Genomic DNA, 14,561 nt, shown 5'->3' on the forward strand with positions numbered 1-14,561 from the left:
GTACAGGTGCTCTTAACTGACTGCACAGCAAGTATACACAATCAAATCAAATCAAAGTCATTGATTAGAGAGACATTTCTTGGGTTTATCATTTCAAAGGGATTCAAATAACATATAAAAGTATATTTGTATGATTTCCTGACAGTTTCTTTTTTTAAATACATTTATGATACAAGGGCTAGAAGTTAGCTAGTTGGGGGAAAAAACAACAACAACGTTAAATTGACGTTAGCTAATTTGAATTTGTGCAACTGGTTTCACGGTTAATATCCGTTGAAACGATAAAACATTCAAATGGCATCGATTATATTGGTCTTTTTCCATAAAATTTTGTCTGTGTGGAAGTAATATAAGGTTTACATAAGACTTTGTGCTGAATATGAAACTGAACTTTTCGGTATTTCGGTGATAAAAACAAACAAATGTACCTTCTTTCTCCGGCGGATCGATTCCTCGGGGCGCCATTGCTCACGTCTGCTGCTGAGGGAGCCGCGGGAAATCTGAACTAAATCGATCCCCGTGTTATCGAACATCAAAATAAACCTTTCCATGGACGAGACGGCGGAGTCAGAGTAAGTCTGTCTCAAACACTCACATTTACTAACTTAACACCGTTATTATTGTTTTAACAAAGTAATTGAATATGTGTAAAATACGTCACTGTTGTTGTCGATGCGTAACGTCAACGTGTACTTCGTTTCCTTACTTTGGCTAATCATGCGTTACAGTCGAAATGTACCTCGATTTAGGTTAAATAATCAATTTGAAGGAATTACACGTTATAAATACAGTGTTGCATTGATTATTAAGATGAAATACACCAAAATAAATGCCATAGTATCTGTGTTATAGCTACATATACGTTTTATTCGTGTGCCAGGTCCGAGTAAACAGGATGGAGAGCAATGTGGACGAGCACATGAGAACAACACTACACTGTGATGACAAGGAGAAGGTGGGTGATGAGTTTATATTCAGTGCTCACATCTGCCATTAGAGTACAGTTTTCTCTCTTTTTCTTCTGACATATTTGTCTCTTCCTCATTCAGCTTCGCAGGAAGTTGGCACTTTTACAAAGGGAATATATTAAAACAGCCCAGAGACTGCAGGTGAGACATACACTCTACTAATAGTCTTTCTTTTAAAAGTCAAAAGTATTTTTAACTGTGGGTTAAAATGTTTTGTTATAATGTTGTTTGTTTTGATATTGTCTGCCTGTGTCTTGTTTTGTAATTGTCTATTGTATGATTTGAACTTGCATTGTGTAGGTACCTGCCTTGGGACTAAGGATGAAATAAGTCTGGCGCATTTACATTGATGTTTAATGCAGCAATGTTGATTAATGTGCATTGTCCCAGTTCAATAAATAAATACAATTACATGTAAAACTTCTGTCTCCCTCTCAGCGTGCTGAGCGTTTGGAAGTTGTGCGCAAACATGTGAGGAGCAGGATCACACAGCAGAACCACGAGGACCAGAGGGACCCAGAGGAGACGTCCGAGCCGTGTCTCAACCCGTCCTCATCGTCATCGAACAGCACCAACTCAAAAGCCCAAGATGAGCATCAGTGCCAAGGACAAACTGAGGGTGAGTCCATCATCATCACCTGCAGAGTACAGTTTATTTCTTACACGGTGTGTGACTACAGTGGTGGACACGTATGATAATATCTCTGAGTGTTTTTGCTAGAGAGCAGGTGTAAATATCTGCATGTGATGAAACTTAAACCCAAGGTGCAATGCAGATTTGACTCTTTCAGTTAGACTGTTAAATCACCTGTTATTGATGCACAGCCTGCAATAACTGACTGCAGGTTGAATATCATACTTAATCTGTTGAATGAATCCAGGAAAGAAACAATATATCTGTAACTGAATTTAATACATATTCCTGTATGTGTTCATTTGTTTTTATCAGTTTTTCTTCCTCTTTACTCTGCAGTTTTAAAGGGATAGTTCAACATTTTGGCAAATTGTCCCATTGCCATAATCCCTATAGTTTTAGGAGTAGGTTCGTTACCTTTAGTTGTCGGTGCAAGCTATTTTTAGAACGGTGGAGCAGAGCCGCGAGCTTGTTTTCGAGGCAAATGCAGAGACTGCTCGAAAAACTGCCCCCGCCAGGAATGCGCATCAGCGGTTTTGGATGAATTTTCCTCTAAAACAACTCTGTCTCGTAACGTTCCATTATTATCTCATAGCGTGGTGAATGTGCAGGTCACAACTTGTCCACCAGAGCGTTTTGGAGTTGTTGGATTGTGTATTTGATGAGTTTGATGAGGGAAACCAAGAAATCCCATGAGCCTCCGTAGCGTAGCTCTGAGCAGCTCACAGCTCTGCTCCGCTGTTCTAAAAATAGCTTGCACCGATAATTAAAGGTAACAAACCTACTGCTATGACTATACAGATTATGGCAATGGGCCAATTTGCCAAAATGTTGAACTATCCCTTTACCACACATCTTGCTTCCTGTCCATTTCAAAACAGAAATCCTCTTGTCATACAGTTCAGGTTACACAGTCATTGCTCTGAGAAGCAGACGGTGTTATTCATAGATTTCTTTCCTCTTCTTTTTCCCAGGCCCAGCAGATTCTGACAACCTCAGGAGGAGCCAGGTGATCCGGTTCCTGCTTCCCTCTGATGCCGCCTGCCCACAGACCCCAGATCTCAGACAACATGACTCATCTAGAGGTCACAGACCCAGTCCTGCCCTGCGCCTCAGATCCCGGCGCAGCCGTCTGCGTTGGGAGAGGAGAAGCGCTGAGGCTGGCAGGACCACCGACAGCAGCCAGGAGGGACAAGAGCAGAGTAAAACGGTGGATGAAGCTCGAACAAAAGGAGAGGAGGAGGAGGAGGAGGAGAGAAACAAGTCTGTGGGAGCAGAGGTTGTGAATGAAAGTGAAGAGCTGTTTTCTACCTCGGATTCAGAGTCTCCCTCTCTGCTGCTCACACACTGGAGCACACACGCACACACTGAAACTGGAGACGTCGAGGGGAAGGAAATGCAAGGAGAAGGTGAACAAACAGAAAAAGAGAGTGAGTTGAGAACTGAAGGAAAAGAGGGATTAGAGTCGACGTCTTTGCTGCTCAATCACAGGAACTCTGACATACACACTGAAGAAAGGGGATGGGATTGCACACCAAAGGACAGAAAAGAGGGAGGAGACGATGTTGAGAATAAAGGAGAAATAATATTAATTGAAGAGAAAAGTAATAAAGACATGGAACAAAATACAGAAGAGAAAACAGAGAATGAAAACACTACAGGATTAAAAGAGGAAAAGAGCGGGACTGAAACTGTGGATGTAAAAAGCGGAGGTGTCCTGGACTCCTGCACCCTAGTGGAGGGACTACTTTTCCCGGTGGAGTACTACGTCCGAACCACGAGGCGTATGACGTCTTCCCAGACTCAGCCTGACATGCAGGCCGTCTTACTGTCCCAGCTGAGCTCGGGGCGACCTCGCAGGAGCCGCGGCGGTCGTGGCCGAGGCCGAGGACTGAACAGACAGACTGACCAGGCGGTTTTCTCCTCCTCTCCTCTAACGGCCGTAGATCCAAGTGAAGCGTCACCTCTGCAGACGGCCGATGCGTCCCCTGACCTGACTGGACGCAGCGAGAGCTCCAGCGAGATTTCAAACATCGTCTCTCCCAGTCAGAGCAACGTGGACGCCGCTCTGTCGTCCCCTGCAGGCGGCACTCCTCGTCCAGGGAGAGGCGGGAGGAGGAGAAGAGGGAGAGGGAGAGGGAGAGGGAGAGGGAGAGGGAGGGGACGGACTCAGATCCCACCGTCCCCTCTGAGTTTAGACACCCATCAAATCGTCTTTGAGCCGTCCTCTGATGATCACCAGCTCACCACCCCGGTGTCTCTGTCCTCGTCTCTCCATGGACCTGATGGAGCAAAGTCGTGTCTCGCTCCTTCTGAAGCCGTCCCCGTGTCAGACGACGACCTCCCCCAGCCCGAGTCCACCCTCAGCACAGACGACCCCCAGCCTCCCTCTCCGTGCCGCTCCGCCTCTGGACACGTGGAGAAGATCTATCCCATTTTTCTGAGGAGCAGTGGCAAGGAGAACGAATCGACACGGACAAGCAAAAGTAAGTTTAAGTCTGTGTTTGTCATTGTTTATTTTTTATTTATTTTACCTTTATTAGAATAGAATAGAAGAATAGAATAAACTTTAATGTCCCACAGGGGAAATTTGTTGTGGACTCAGTGCATGGTAAAAAAGCTGCCTTAATATACATAAAATACATAAATGACAGTTGACATGTACACACACACTCATGACACACCCAGTTAAGGGTTAAAAAGATTAAAAAGTAAACAAACAAACAGACAAGTCTTCAGTTATTGCACATCTCCCAGATAAAAAATATTAAACCAGGAAGTCCCATTTAGATCAGAAATCTACTTTGCAAGGTAAAACCTGGCCGAGGCAGCAGCCATAAAAAATCATACATAGAGCCAGACTGGAGAGATGAACTCAAAATGAATACACCTTGTTGCAACTACCCCTTATATCAAACTCATCAAATACACAATCCAACAACTCCAAAACACTGTCGTGGACAAGTTGTGACCTGCACATTCACCACGCTATGAGATAATAACAGAACGTTACCAGACGGAGTTGTTTTAGAGGTAAATTCATGCAAAACCGCTGATGCATGTTCCCGTTGGGGGCAGTTTTTCAGCAAGCGGTCTCTGCATTTATCTTGAAAACAACTCTGTCTCGTAACGTCCCGTTATTATCTCATAGCGTGGTGAATGTGCAGGTCACAACTTGTCCACCAGAGCGTTTTGGAGTTGTTGGATTGTGTATTTGATGAGGGAAACCAAGAAATCCCATTAGCCTCCGTAGCGTAGCTCTGAGCAGCTGACGGCTCTGCTCCACCGTTCTAAAAATAGCTTGCACCGACAATTAAAGGTAACAAACCTACTGGTATGACTATAGGGATTATGGCAATGGGCCAGTTTGCCAAAATGTCGAACTATCCCTTTAACATCAGTTCCCTAGTTTACTCTTAATTTTTGTGCTTCAGTACTGTCTCTATGCACATCATGATATGTGTTATAGAATATTATAGTTACAGGGATCAGTTTTCCATCTTGTCAATTCAGTTAAACTTTATTGTTGTCATTCTTGCGTGAGAAAAAAAAAAAGTCTTGTCATTTCAATACATTGCAGCCTTTTCAAAATAAATAAAGTGTTCAATAAACAACTGGAAAAGTGAAGCGCAAAGTAGGAAAGATAATGTAACATCTTTTCAAAAGGTAAAAATATTTCAGCCCCTGCACCCTGATGTGGCTTTAACTGAACTATAAGCCTTGATCTGCAGACTCACAAACCCCTGCAGCTCCTAATCTAAAAAGGAAGCAGTGTAAATATGGACACACAGCAGCAGCTCCACGTCCCAGTGTAAAGCTACACTCACTTTGAAATGTTTCACAGTAAAATACACCAGCACCATGTTCATTGAAATGAATGATGTCATGCTGTAGCGCAGAATTGTGTAAATAAAAGTGTAACAATATGATTTAGCATTTAAATATCTCTGATTTGTGTCTTTTTTATCTCGTGTCGTGCAGGTTCATCGAGCTGGAAATCTCTGCTCCTGCCTTCCTCTCCGTGTCCGTCCCCGTCTGTCCAGACCTCTCTTCTTCTCCCTCTCCCGTCTCTGTCCTCCTCTGGGCTGCTGCTCAACAACAAGCTGACGGATTTCCATCTCCCCGACGACCAGTTCGCCTCCCTGAAGCTGCACAAGCTTCGCCAGGTCGCCGTGGAACCGGGAGTCGAGCATTTCTCATCTCCCTCTTCTCTCACTCACAGAAGCAACGGGCTCTCTCACTCGCCGCCGATGCCTCTTCCTCTTCCTCTTCCTCTTCCTCTCCCACTCAACCTCACACCCACAATCACAGAATCACAGCGTGCAGCTGCAGAAAAAGAACAAACATCTGCTGGAGATAGTTCAGAAACCCCTGGAGAGCAGCCGGCTGAAAACCTCCACACAAAGACTCACTCCTCCTCACAAGAAGCTGTGTCGGTGGTGGAAGCGCGTGCTGCCGACCGTGTAGATCCAACTAGAGAGGAAGAAACTGTGACTGTGAGTGTGAATCCGGACAAAGTGGATGATGACGTCGAACTTAAACAACCTGCTGCAGATCGTCCAGATGTGGTCGAGCCTGAGTCGGACGTTCAAGCCGTCGTCAAGACTCTCTCCTTTGAGCGCCCTCTACGGGAAACACCAGAGGAGCCTCCCACTGCTGTACAGATGTGTGAGGACAGATGTGTAAGTCCTGGAGAGTCGAACGCGTCAGTGGAAACTAAAAGTCCGATCAAGTCTCCGCTGCTTCTCAGGATCCGCTCTCAGCTGCTGTTGAGCCCCCCTCCGCCCTCGGCGCCTCCTCCCTCCTCTGCTCTGCTCTCCAGCCCCGCCCTCCCCTCCCTAGGACTCACCCCCCACCCCGGCCCCCTCCCCCCGCCTCTGACCTGCTCTCCCTCCGCCCCGGCTCTCGCCCTGCCTCCCCCTCACAGCCCGTCCACCCAGGCCCTCTCCCCGCCGCCTCTCTCTCCCTGTCCCTCCGTCTCCGTCTCCGTCTCCTCCCTCCCACCCAGCCAGCCTCTCGTGGCCTCCCCCTCCTCCTCCTCCAGTCAGGACCGGACGGACGCTGCTGAACCAGAAACTCACCCAGCTGCACCCTGCATCCAGTCACCGTCACAGGGCGCAGGCGAGGAGGTCGGCCCCAGAACAGAGGAGCATGTGATGAGACCAACGCACACACTGAAGGTACACAGTTTTTTCTTTCTTTTCAATTCTCTTTCTTGTCTTTTTATTGTTTTTTTTATACATAATACATCTGTTCATTTGTATATAACATCTACAGTAGAAGCACGATGTGAACTTGAACCCCTTCAGCCCTGTCAAGCCCTTTTATTCCCCAGATACTGAGACCATACATACGTACGTTGTTGTCACATTCACACATACTGTACCTGTACGGTATACCCTACGTAAATACACAAAGGTAAAGAAAATATACATATATTTAAATAAATTAAATCAGAACACAAGCATCCTGGGGGCTGATGAACACACACTTTAAAGGGATAGTTCAACATTTTGGCAAATTGGCCCATTGCCATAATCCCTATAGTCATAGCAGTAGGTTCATTGTCTTTAATTGTAGGTGCAAGCTATTTTTAGAACGGTGGAGCAGAGCCATGAGCTGCTCAGAGCTACGCTACGGAGACTAATGGGGTTTCTTGGTTTCCCTCATCAAACTCATCAAATACACAATCCAACAACTCCAAAACGCTCTGGTGGACAAGTTGTGACCTGCACATTCACCACGCTATGAGATAATAACGGAACGTTACGAGACAGAGTTGTTTTAGAGGTAAATTCAGAGACTGCTTGCCGAAAAACTGCGCCCGACGTGAACGCGCATCAGAGGTTTTGCATGAATTTACCTAGAAAACTAACTACTATAGGTGTTTCTAGACGTATTAATGTGAAAAAGTTGGTTGTTATATTTTTTTCCAAGAAAGTATGTGTATCTGTATCTGTGTGTGTGTTCAGGCTCCAGCAGGAGGCTGTCTGGTGGACTCGTGCTGTCTGTCTGGACCTTCAGGTGACCTGTGTGTAGCAGCAGCAGGGCAGTGGGCCGTGTGTCTGTGGAGTCAGACCTCAGCATCTGATTGGAGCTTGATACACACCTGGACCTTCAATGATGTCAGTGTTTAGTGCAAAGACTCACGTGTTTGTAAAGAAACATGGTAGATGTGATGTAGTTCTTTATTTTATTATTCCTCTGATCAACACTTGTTGGAGGAGAAATGTAGAAATATACGTCTGACAATAGAGCTACCACATGAAAATTAGTGTATAGAGGAACAAGTAATTATTTTTATCAAAACAAAAACACCAGGTTATAATGAAAGTTGAATTGATTGGGTTGTTATTGTGTTTTGTTTGTGTACAGCCAGTGATCAATGTGTTTCCTGTCCCGGATGCCGCTGGGCTGATGTTCGTGACTCTGGGTCAGCTGGAAATCAGAGAGTTGAGGTGAATACGACTCAGTCAGTCAGTCTGACTCCAGGATGTGGATTGTAAAGTTCTTCTGGGTGCACGGATTAAGCCTCGTACTAGATTAAGGATCTTTTTGGGATTATTTGTTCTTGGGGAAAACCAGCTGTTGTTGTTTACAGACCATCAACACGTTCAGAAACTGACCTCTTGTCCATGTGTGCAGGATGCTGTCGTGCTCCAGCTTTACCCAGGTGCTGCTCTGTGAGGGGATCATCCAGGCCGTTGTCGGAGCGCCCCGGTGCAGAGTGGTTAGCTCCTCCCACTCAGCAACAGGCTCCACCCTGCAGGTGTTCGACCTGTCGGACCACAGCAGGTAACACACTGTGACATTAGCCACGTTTACACTGTTTACATGGATGCGAAATAAATTGATCCGATTAAAACGTGTGTACATGCATCAAGCAATAAATCATGCACAGTGAAGTTTTGCCAGTCAAATTTGTTGAAAACTGTAGAAGAAGAAGCTTTTTCTTCCGTAAACAAACGCTGTCAACTTGTACCTGCCTGTTGCCTCCTCTGATCACTATGGATCTATATCGTGTGCTGCAAATGTTACTTTTGTTTCTGGTTTTCTCTTTAATGAAGCTGCAGCCACAGCAGTTTATACTTCTCTTGCGATCCATGCGAGGGCGTCGGCTACAGCACGACCTTCACACACCAGCAACCGTTGATTTATTCTATATTTTCTTTACTTCTACTTTTTTTTAATTCTTCTTTGCTCTGGCTTTTAACTTTATGTTTAATGTTAACAATTTTTTTTTTTTTAAAGGTGTACAGAAATGGCCGTTTGTCCTGTTTGTCGCGCCGAGTTGTCACGAGCTGCAACACGAGTTTACCCGAGTAAGGAAAACGAATTTGATTGGTCGTTATGGAGCGGGCGGGATATTCAAAGCTTGGGGCGAGCCCGAGCTCCGTGTGTGTGTGCGTGTGTCAGACGTTTGAATGACGGATTACGGATCCAATATCAGTGGCTGGTGAATCGTGTACAGGCTGACGTATAATCCGTGCGCCTGCGTTATCCAATGCGAAAAAAAAACTACACTAAAATACACACTTTCATCCCGGATTTACTCAAAAATTGAATTTTGCACAAAGTTTGGCCTACATCGTCTGATAGATGAGTTATTACACTAATTTTATGACCCAGAGTGGGCTTAAATTCAATTTTCTTTTCTGTACACCTTTAATGTTCGTTTTTATGCTGTTTTATGCTGTTATTTTTAAATGCTTTCTCTTTATATAAAGCATTGAGTTGCCTTGGTATGAAATGCGCTATATAAATAAAGATGCCTTGCCTTCTAGTTATTCACAGACACGCACGGACACACACACTCACACACTAAAGGGACCACAATGGAAATAAGCTGTCGGCTTTCTTGTTTCTATCCCTTTGGCAGCAGTTGTGTCGATGAATGTTTCTTTTTTAAACATTGTCTGTTGTCAATAAATATCTCAATCAATCAAATTTCCCATTGCAGAGCTGTTGTTGTGTCTGTGTTGTATCTCAGTGTCTAATCTCTCTCTCTCTCTCTCTCTCTCTCTCTCTTTCAGCACACCGAGCTCTCAGCCTCTTGTGTCTCCTGGTGTTTGTGTCAGGGCCCTCGCACCAGTGGAGGAACTTCCTGACGCTCTGATTGGCACAGATGATGACGGTTGTGTCTTTATCTGGTAAGGAGGCTCGGGAACGTCCATGTCGCTGTCATTGGTGACGGTTTCATCACAGCTAAACATCCATGGTTCAACTTCATCTTGACTTTGACTCCAGTCAAGTCTGTTTGAGTTTCCCTCTGCCTGCTCTGCTTTTATCATGACACAGACTGGAGCCATTAACAAACCTCAGACGTCTTCGACTTTGTATTTTCGCCCCTTTTTGTTGAAAAATTCAGAGTGAAGATACAAACAGGAAAAAGAGTGTGGAGTTAATCACCAGGTCGTCAGAACATGTGCCAGGGAGAACGAGTCATACAAGAGATTACAGATTAATGGAGACCAGGGGGGCCCAAACCCTTCTCAGTGAAGGGCCAAAAATGAATCAGGGTGGAGGGTCGGGCGCCAAAACTAAACATTCATGTCACAGTGCATTAAATTAAATATGCCTATAGCAGAATTTTGCAAAATAAACACTCATACGAAGTAATTTTGAAAATGAATAACACTGTTGTTTTTCTGTTTCACTCTTAAAGCAGATATCAGCTTCACGGCCGTTTCGGCTAATGCTGCGTTCAAGGCAGGCTTTTGAAACCGTAAGTTACAGCTTCAAGTCACAACTACGACTTGGTAGCGTTCCAGGTAACCCGTAGCTCGTGTTTTTACCATCCTGTTGTCTGTGAAAGTTCCCTATAACGGCCACTCGTAACTTCCGACCCGTGAACTCGTACCAGATCGAACTGGTATGACTTCACAGGAAGGAAAAACACAAAGTACGAGTTTCTTTGAACGCACCATGAGTTAGCAGCCCCCGCCCTTGTCAGGCATCAATTGGTCCTCGTGCTACGTCACCACATTCACGCGCATCCCTTGGCTGCACACACAGCCCTTCATGCCGTTCTCTCTCCTCATTGGATAACACTTGTATCCCACAAGGAAAATTTTCTCCTCGGGTTACAGCAGAGCAGAGTGATGGAGAGACTCGTGTTTAGGCTGAAATACTTCATGTAAGTGATTGCTGACGGAAAATAGGACTATTTAGGACTTATATTAACAAAAACATTCCACTGATATCTGCTTTAAGTGCATGAAATTACTGAACATCCATATGGCTCTTTTTAAAGTAGGTAGCGGGTAAATAATAATCATTAAAAAAAATAAAAAAATTCAAGCATGGGCAGTGGGCCAAAAATAAGTTGGCCCGCGGGCCCCTAATTGGTCAGCCCTGATGTAGACAAAGGCAAACAGATGTGATGTTTACAGTCCTGTAAAATACTGTATTGTAATCTATAAACACATAGATATCAGTGTAGCTTCACATATTATGATGAATATGTTTGTACTTGTGTGTTTAATTTGTCTAATATGTCTGTAATTACCGAGTATCAGTCAGTCAATTAACTTACTTTGATCTATTCACTCCACTCTGATTAGAAATCAGTAATGAATATCCTCTGAACCTGCCCCTAGAACATGAACGTGAATTAATATTCTTGATTACAAAGGTTGATGGTAGCAACAGAAACACTCAGTGGTTCCTGTCCAGAGAGGTAACATGTGATTTTAGGCGTTTCTAAGCCTCTGGCTTTAATTGGAAGTGGAGCAGGCAAAACAGTTGTTTTTAATGTTAGTAACCACACATGTGTTTCCTGCCGTGACATGTTGTGTGGGAAAACAAAAAGGTCTTTAAAATCCAAGCATGGAGCTCACATGTTTTACACTTTAATGTATGTTTTGTTTGTTTGTTCCAGGAACTTGTTGAGCGGGCAGCTGCTGCGTAGAGTCGACCTAGGAGACGGTTTCTCACACACGGCCTGTCTCAGAGGATACACCGCACATGTATGTCTCTGTGCTGTTTTGAATGAATGAATGAATTTATTTCAAATGAACGTGTCTAAAACGAAAAATGATTTATACATATAAAAACAAAAAATAAGAATATATGTAAGCATCATCAAATTATAATATGCACAAGTTCGAAAAAGGAGTAGGAAGAAGTATGCACTTAAAAAAAAAATCCCACCGTTTTCTTCTCATCATGGTTTATCTATCTACTACGTAAATATCCATATCGATAAACATGTAAACTACATGCATAAAAATATATAAAACATATATATACTACATAAATATCCATATCAACTTATGATATCCTTTATGTATAGCAATTTATTTTTTCTGCATGTCTGTGCCACTGTAGATGTCTCACTCCTGTGTGTGTGTGTTTGTGCACAGGGAGTGTTGTTCGTCCTCCTGCAGCATCAGTTGCTCAGCCCCCTGGAGGAGGAGGTAGAAAAAGAGGCCAAAGCAGAAGATGAGATATTTCCAGAGCAGGATGAGGAAGAAGAAGAGGAGAGGAGGAAGAGGACCGCTTTGTTCTCTCTGGTCGCCGTCAACCCTCTGAGCAGCAAATGTGTCCTTGCGGCTCGGCTGCACCCGCCCAAAGCCTGGTCCGGCAGGTGAGACGACACAGACTGGTGGTGTGTTCATCTACACCAGTGTTTCTCAACCAGGGGAACCCCTAGTGGTACTTGGTGTAATTGCAAGGAGTAGTTTAAACGATAAAATACGACAGAGTATTAGGGACACATTGAGAAAAAATATTTTTCACAGACTTTGAATATAAAGTCATAAAATTACAAGAAAAAGGCCATAATTTTACGAGAAGAAAAAATTAATAATTGTACGAGAATAAAGTGGTGTCAATTTTATGAGAATAAAGTATTAAATTTGCAAGAAAAAAGTTGTAATTTTACCAGTAAGTGGATACGGTAGGCTGTTCTACTTAAAACGAAAGTAGGTCTAAACGAAACAGGCGAGAGTGCAACACACAATAGATGCATTTTCTTGCATATTCTTTTCAAATTCCTGATACTGATGACTGTGGTGCTGATGTGCCAAAAGATAAAGTACGTTACTTGTTTGTGAAACCTATACTGAAGTACAACTTCACAAAATCCTCCACGGCCTCATTTTAACAAATTTCCTCTCCTCTAAAACAACAGGTTAAAATATTCTGACTTTATTCTTGTAATATTATGACTTTTTTCTCATAAAACTATGACTTTATTCTTGAAGTCTGTGAAAAATGTGTTTTATCATTTTACTAAAATAGTGACCGGAGCCATCATAATTGCCTAAACTGTAAAAGCTAAGATCATCTAATTGGCATTTTATGTTTTAATGGAAAATTGGTCGTATTTTAATAAGAAGCCATATGTTGATGGTTCTGATTCACTCTTGTTTGTCTTCTCAAATTAACTCTATTACACCGTTATTACAAACTCAACACTTTCTGTGTTCTTTTCAAAAAAGAGTTTCAGTGCACAGTTTCCATTCATTTCTTAATTGGGCTTTTATTGTGAAATATCGCACAGGAAGATGATGTAAAACACATTAATGTGCAATGTTCAGTATACAGCGACTTTTTGAAATTGCATATTTGCCTTCAGAAACATTAGTAAACACACAATAATGCAATTAAAAAGGGTTTTTCTATTTCTGTCACATTGGTTTGGGACTTTTTCTTTGTCAGGGGTTGAAAAAAAGCACCACTGATCTACACATACAGTAAACTCATGTACCTAACACTTGAATCTTCCTGTGTGTGTGTGTGCTCTGCAGACTGTGCGAAGCCGACGTCAGCAGCTCCAGAGTGGTCGGCCTGAGTCAGAGCGGCTGCGTGTGCGTGTGGGAGCTGGGGCGCCGCGGGGCCTCCAGGATGCTGTGGGCCCCCGAGAGCGACGGCTGGCAGCTGGCTCGCTGGGGCGGACGGGACACGCTGCTGACGGGCCATCACAACGGAGACGTTACTCTACACTGCTACAGTCTACAGACCTCACCATGCCACTAAACATAAAAAAGACTCTCAGGTCACTTCTGTCAAACTTGAAAATCTTTATCGCCGTGTGAATGTTTACGAAAAGATTTTATAACGAGGCTTCAGTTCATTGTTAACTTTTAATACGTTCTTCTGCTGCTTCACTCTCAGAGAATTCAATTATATAACATTAACTCTCCTACAGGCCACAGTTCTGCTAAAATATACTGTAAACTAAATATATATCCCATAAGTCAGTGGCCCACTAAGAAGACTGAAGTGTTAAAGGCATAGTGCTGCTAAATAATACAACGTATTGTTTTTAAGAGGCCAGTTTATCACACTGGACGTCTCTGAGCTGAACCTCTTTGTAGGACGATGTGTCTCTTTTTAGACCACTCTTACCCCGACGTTGTGTTTTATTACCTTTGCCGTTTGGACTGTTCTTTACTTGACTATGTGTTGTGATGTTTGTTATATTTAAAGAAAAAGAAAAGATGCCAAAGTTGTTGTTTTTTTAAATAATCAACATTAAACTGCTGTGATTTAGATGTGTGTGTGTATGTGGCAGTGTTTTTCTGTTTACAATTTGCATTTACAGTTTGGAAATGGCTTTTTCTTATTTGTGCATGACATAAATAGCCATGAAATATACTCATGCAGGCTTCCTGTACTGGATTATCTTCACTGATACTGTAAAACAGAGTGTGGACATGTGTTTTAGGTTTGCACAAGCCTGCTGGGGAGCGTTTAAATGTAATTGTCACTTCATGATTAAAGGAAACTATGATGGATGTTGCCCTTAAGTAGGGAAGGAAACTTGTGTCACATGTTTTAACCAAAAAACGCACAACAACATCAGCTAAACACTGCCGCTGGTTTAGACTGAGTTCACTTCATTTTGAAACTTCTGCCACAGTGGATTTGTCATCGGGGTAGAAGTCTCCCAGTATTATGCAGGAAAAGCACGAAGGCAAATAAAATCAAAGTCACACGCTCCAGTAGTAGGT

The 14,561-nt window shown here is 43.3% G+C and overlaps 1 protein-coding gene across 1 annotated transcript; it reads left to right on the forward strand.

The window, feature by feature from the left end:
• Window positions 1-886: 886 nt before the first annotated feature.
• Window positions 887-13,986, forward strand: palb2 (partner and localizer of BRCA2). Its single transcript, XM_083972054.1, has 13 exons — window positions 887-955; window positions 1,050-1,109; window positions 1,407-1,587; window positions 2,577-3,658; window positions 3,746-4,088; window positions 5,584-6,782; window positions 7,575-7,727; window positions 7,978-8,060; window positions 8,248-8,397; window positions 9,636-9,752; window positions 11,483-11,570; window positions 11,967-12,190; window positions 13,356-13,986. The coding sequence occupies exons 1-13, from the start codon at window positions 896-898 to the stop codon at window positions 13,582-13,584; spliced, it is 3,969 nt and encodes a 1,322-aa protein (XP_083828180.1). The 5' UTR covers window positions 887-895; the 3' UTR covers window positions 13,585-13,986.
• Window positions 13,987-14,561: the final 575 nt, after the last annotated feature.

The sequence above is a fragment of the Trachurus trachurus genome (genome assembly GCF_905171665.1).
Source record: "Trachurus trachurus genome assembly, chromosome: 1".
Classification (NCBI taxonomy): domain Eukaryota; kingdom Metazoa; phylum Chordata; class Actinopteri; order Carangiformes; family Carangidae; genus Trachurus; species Trachurus trachurus.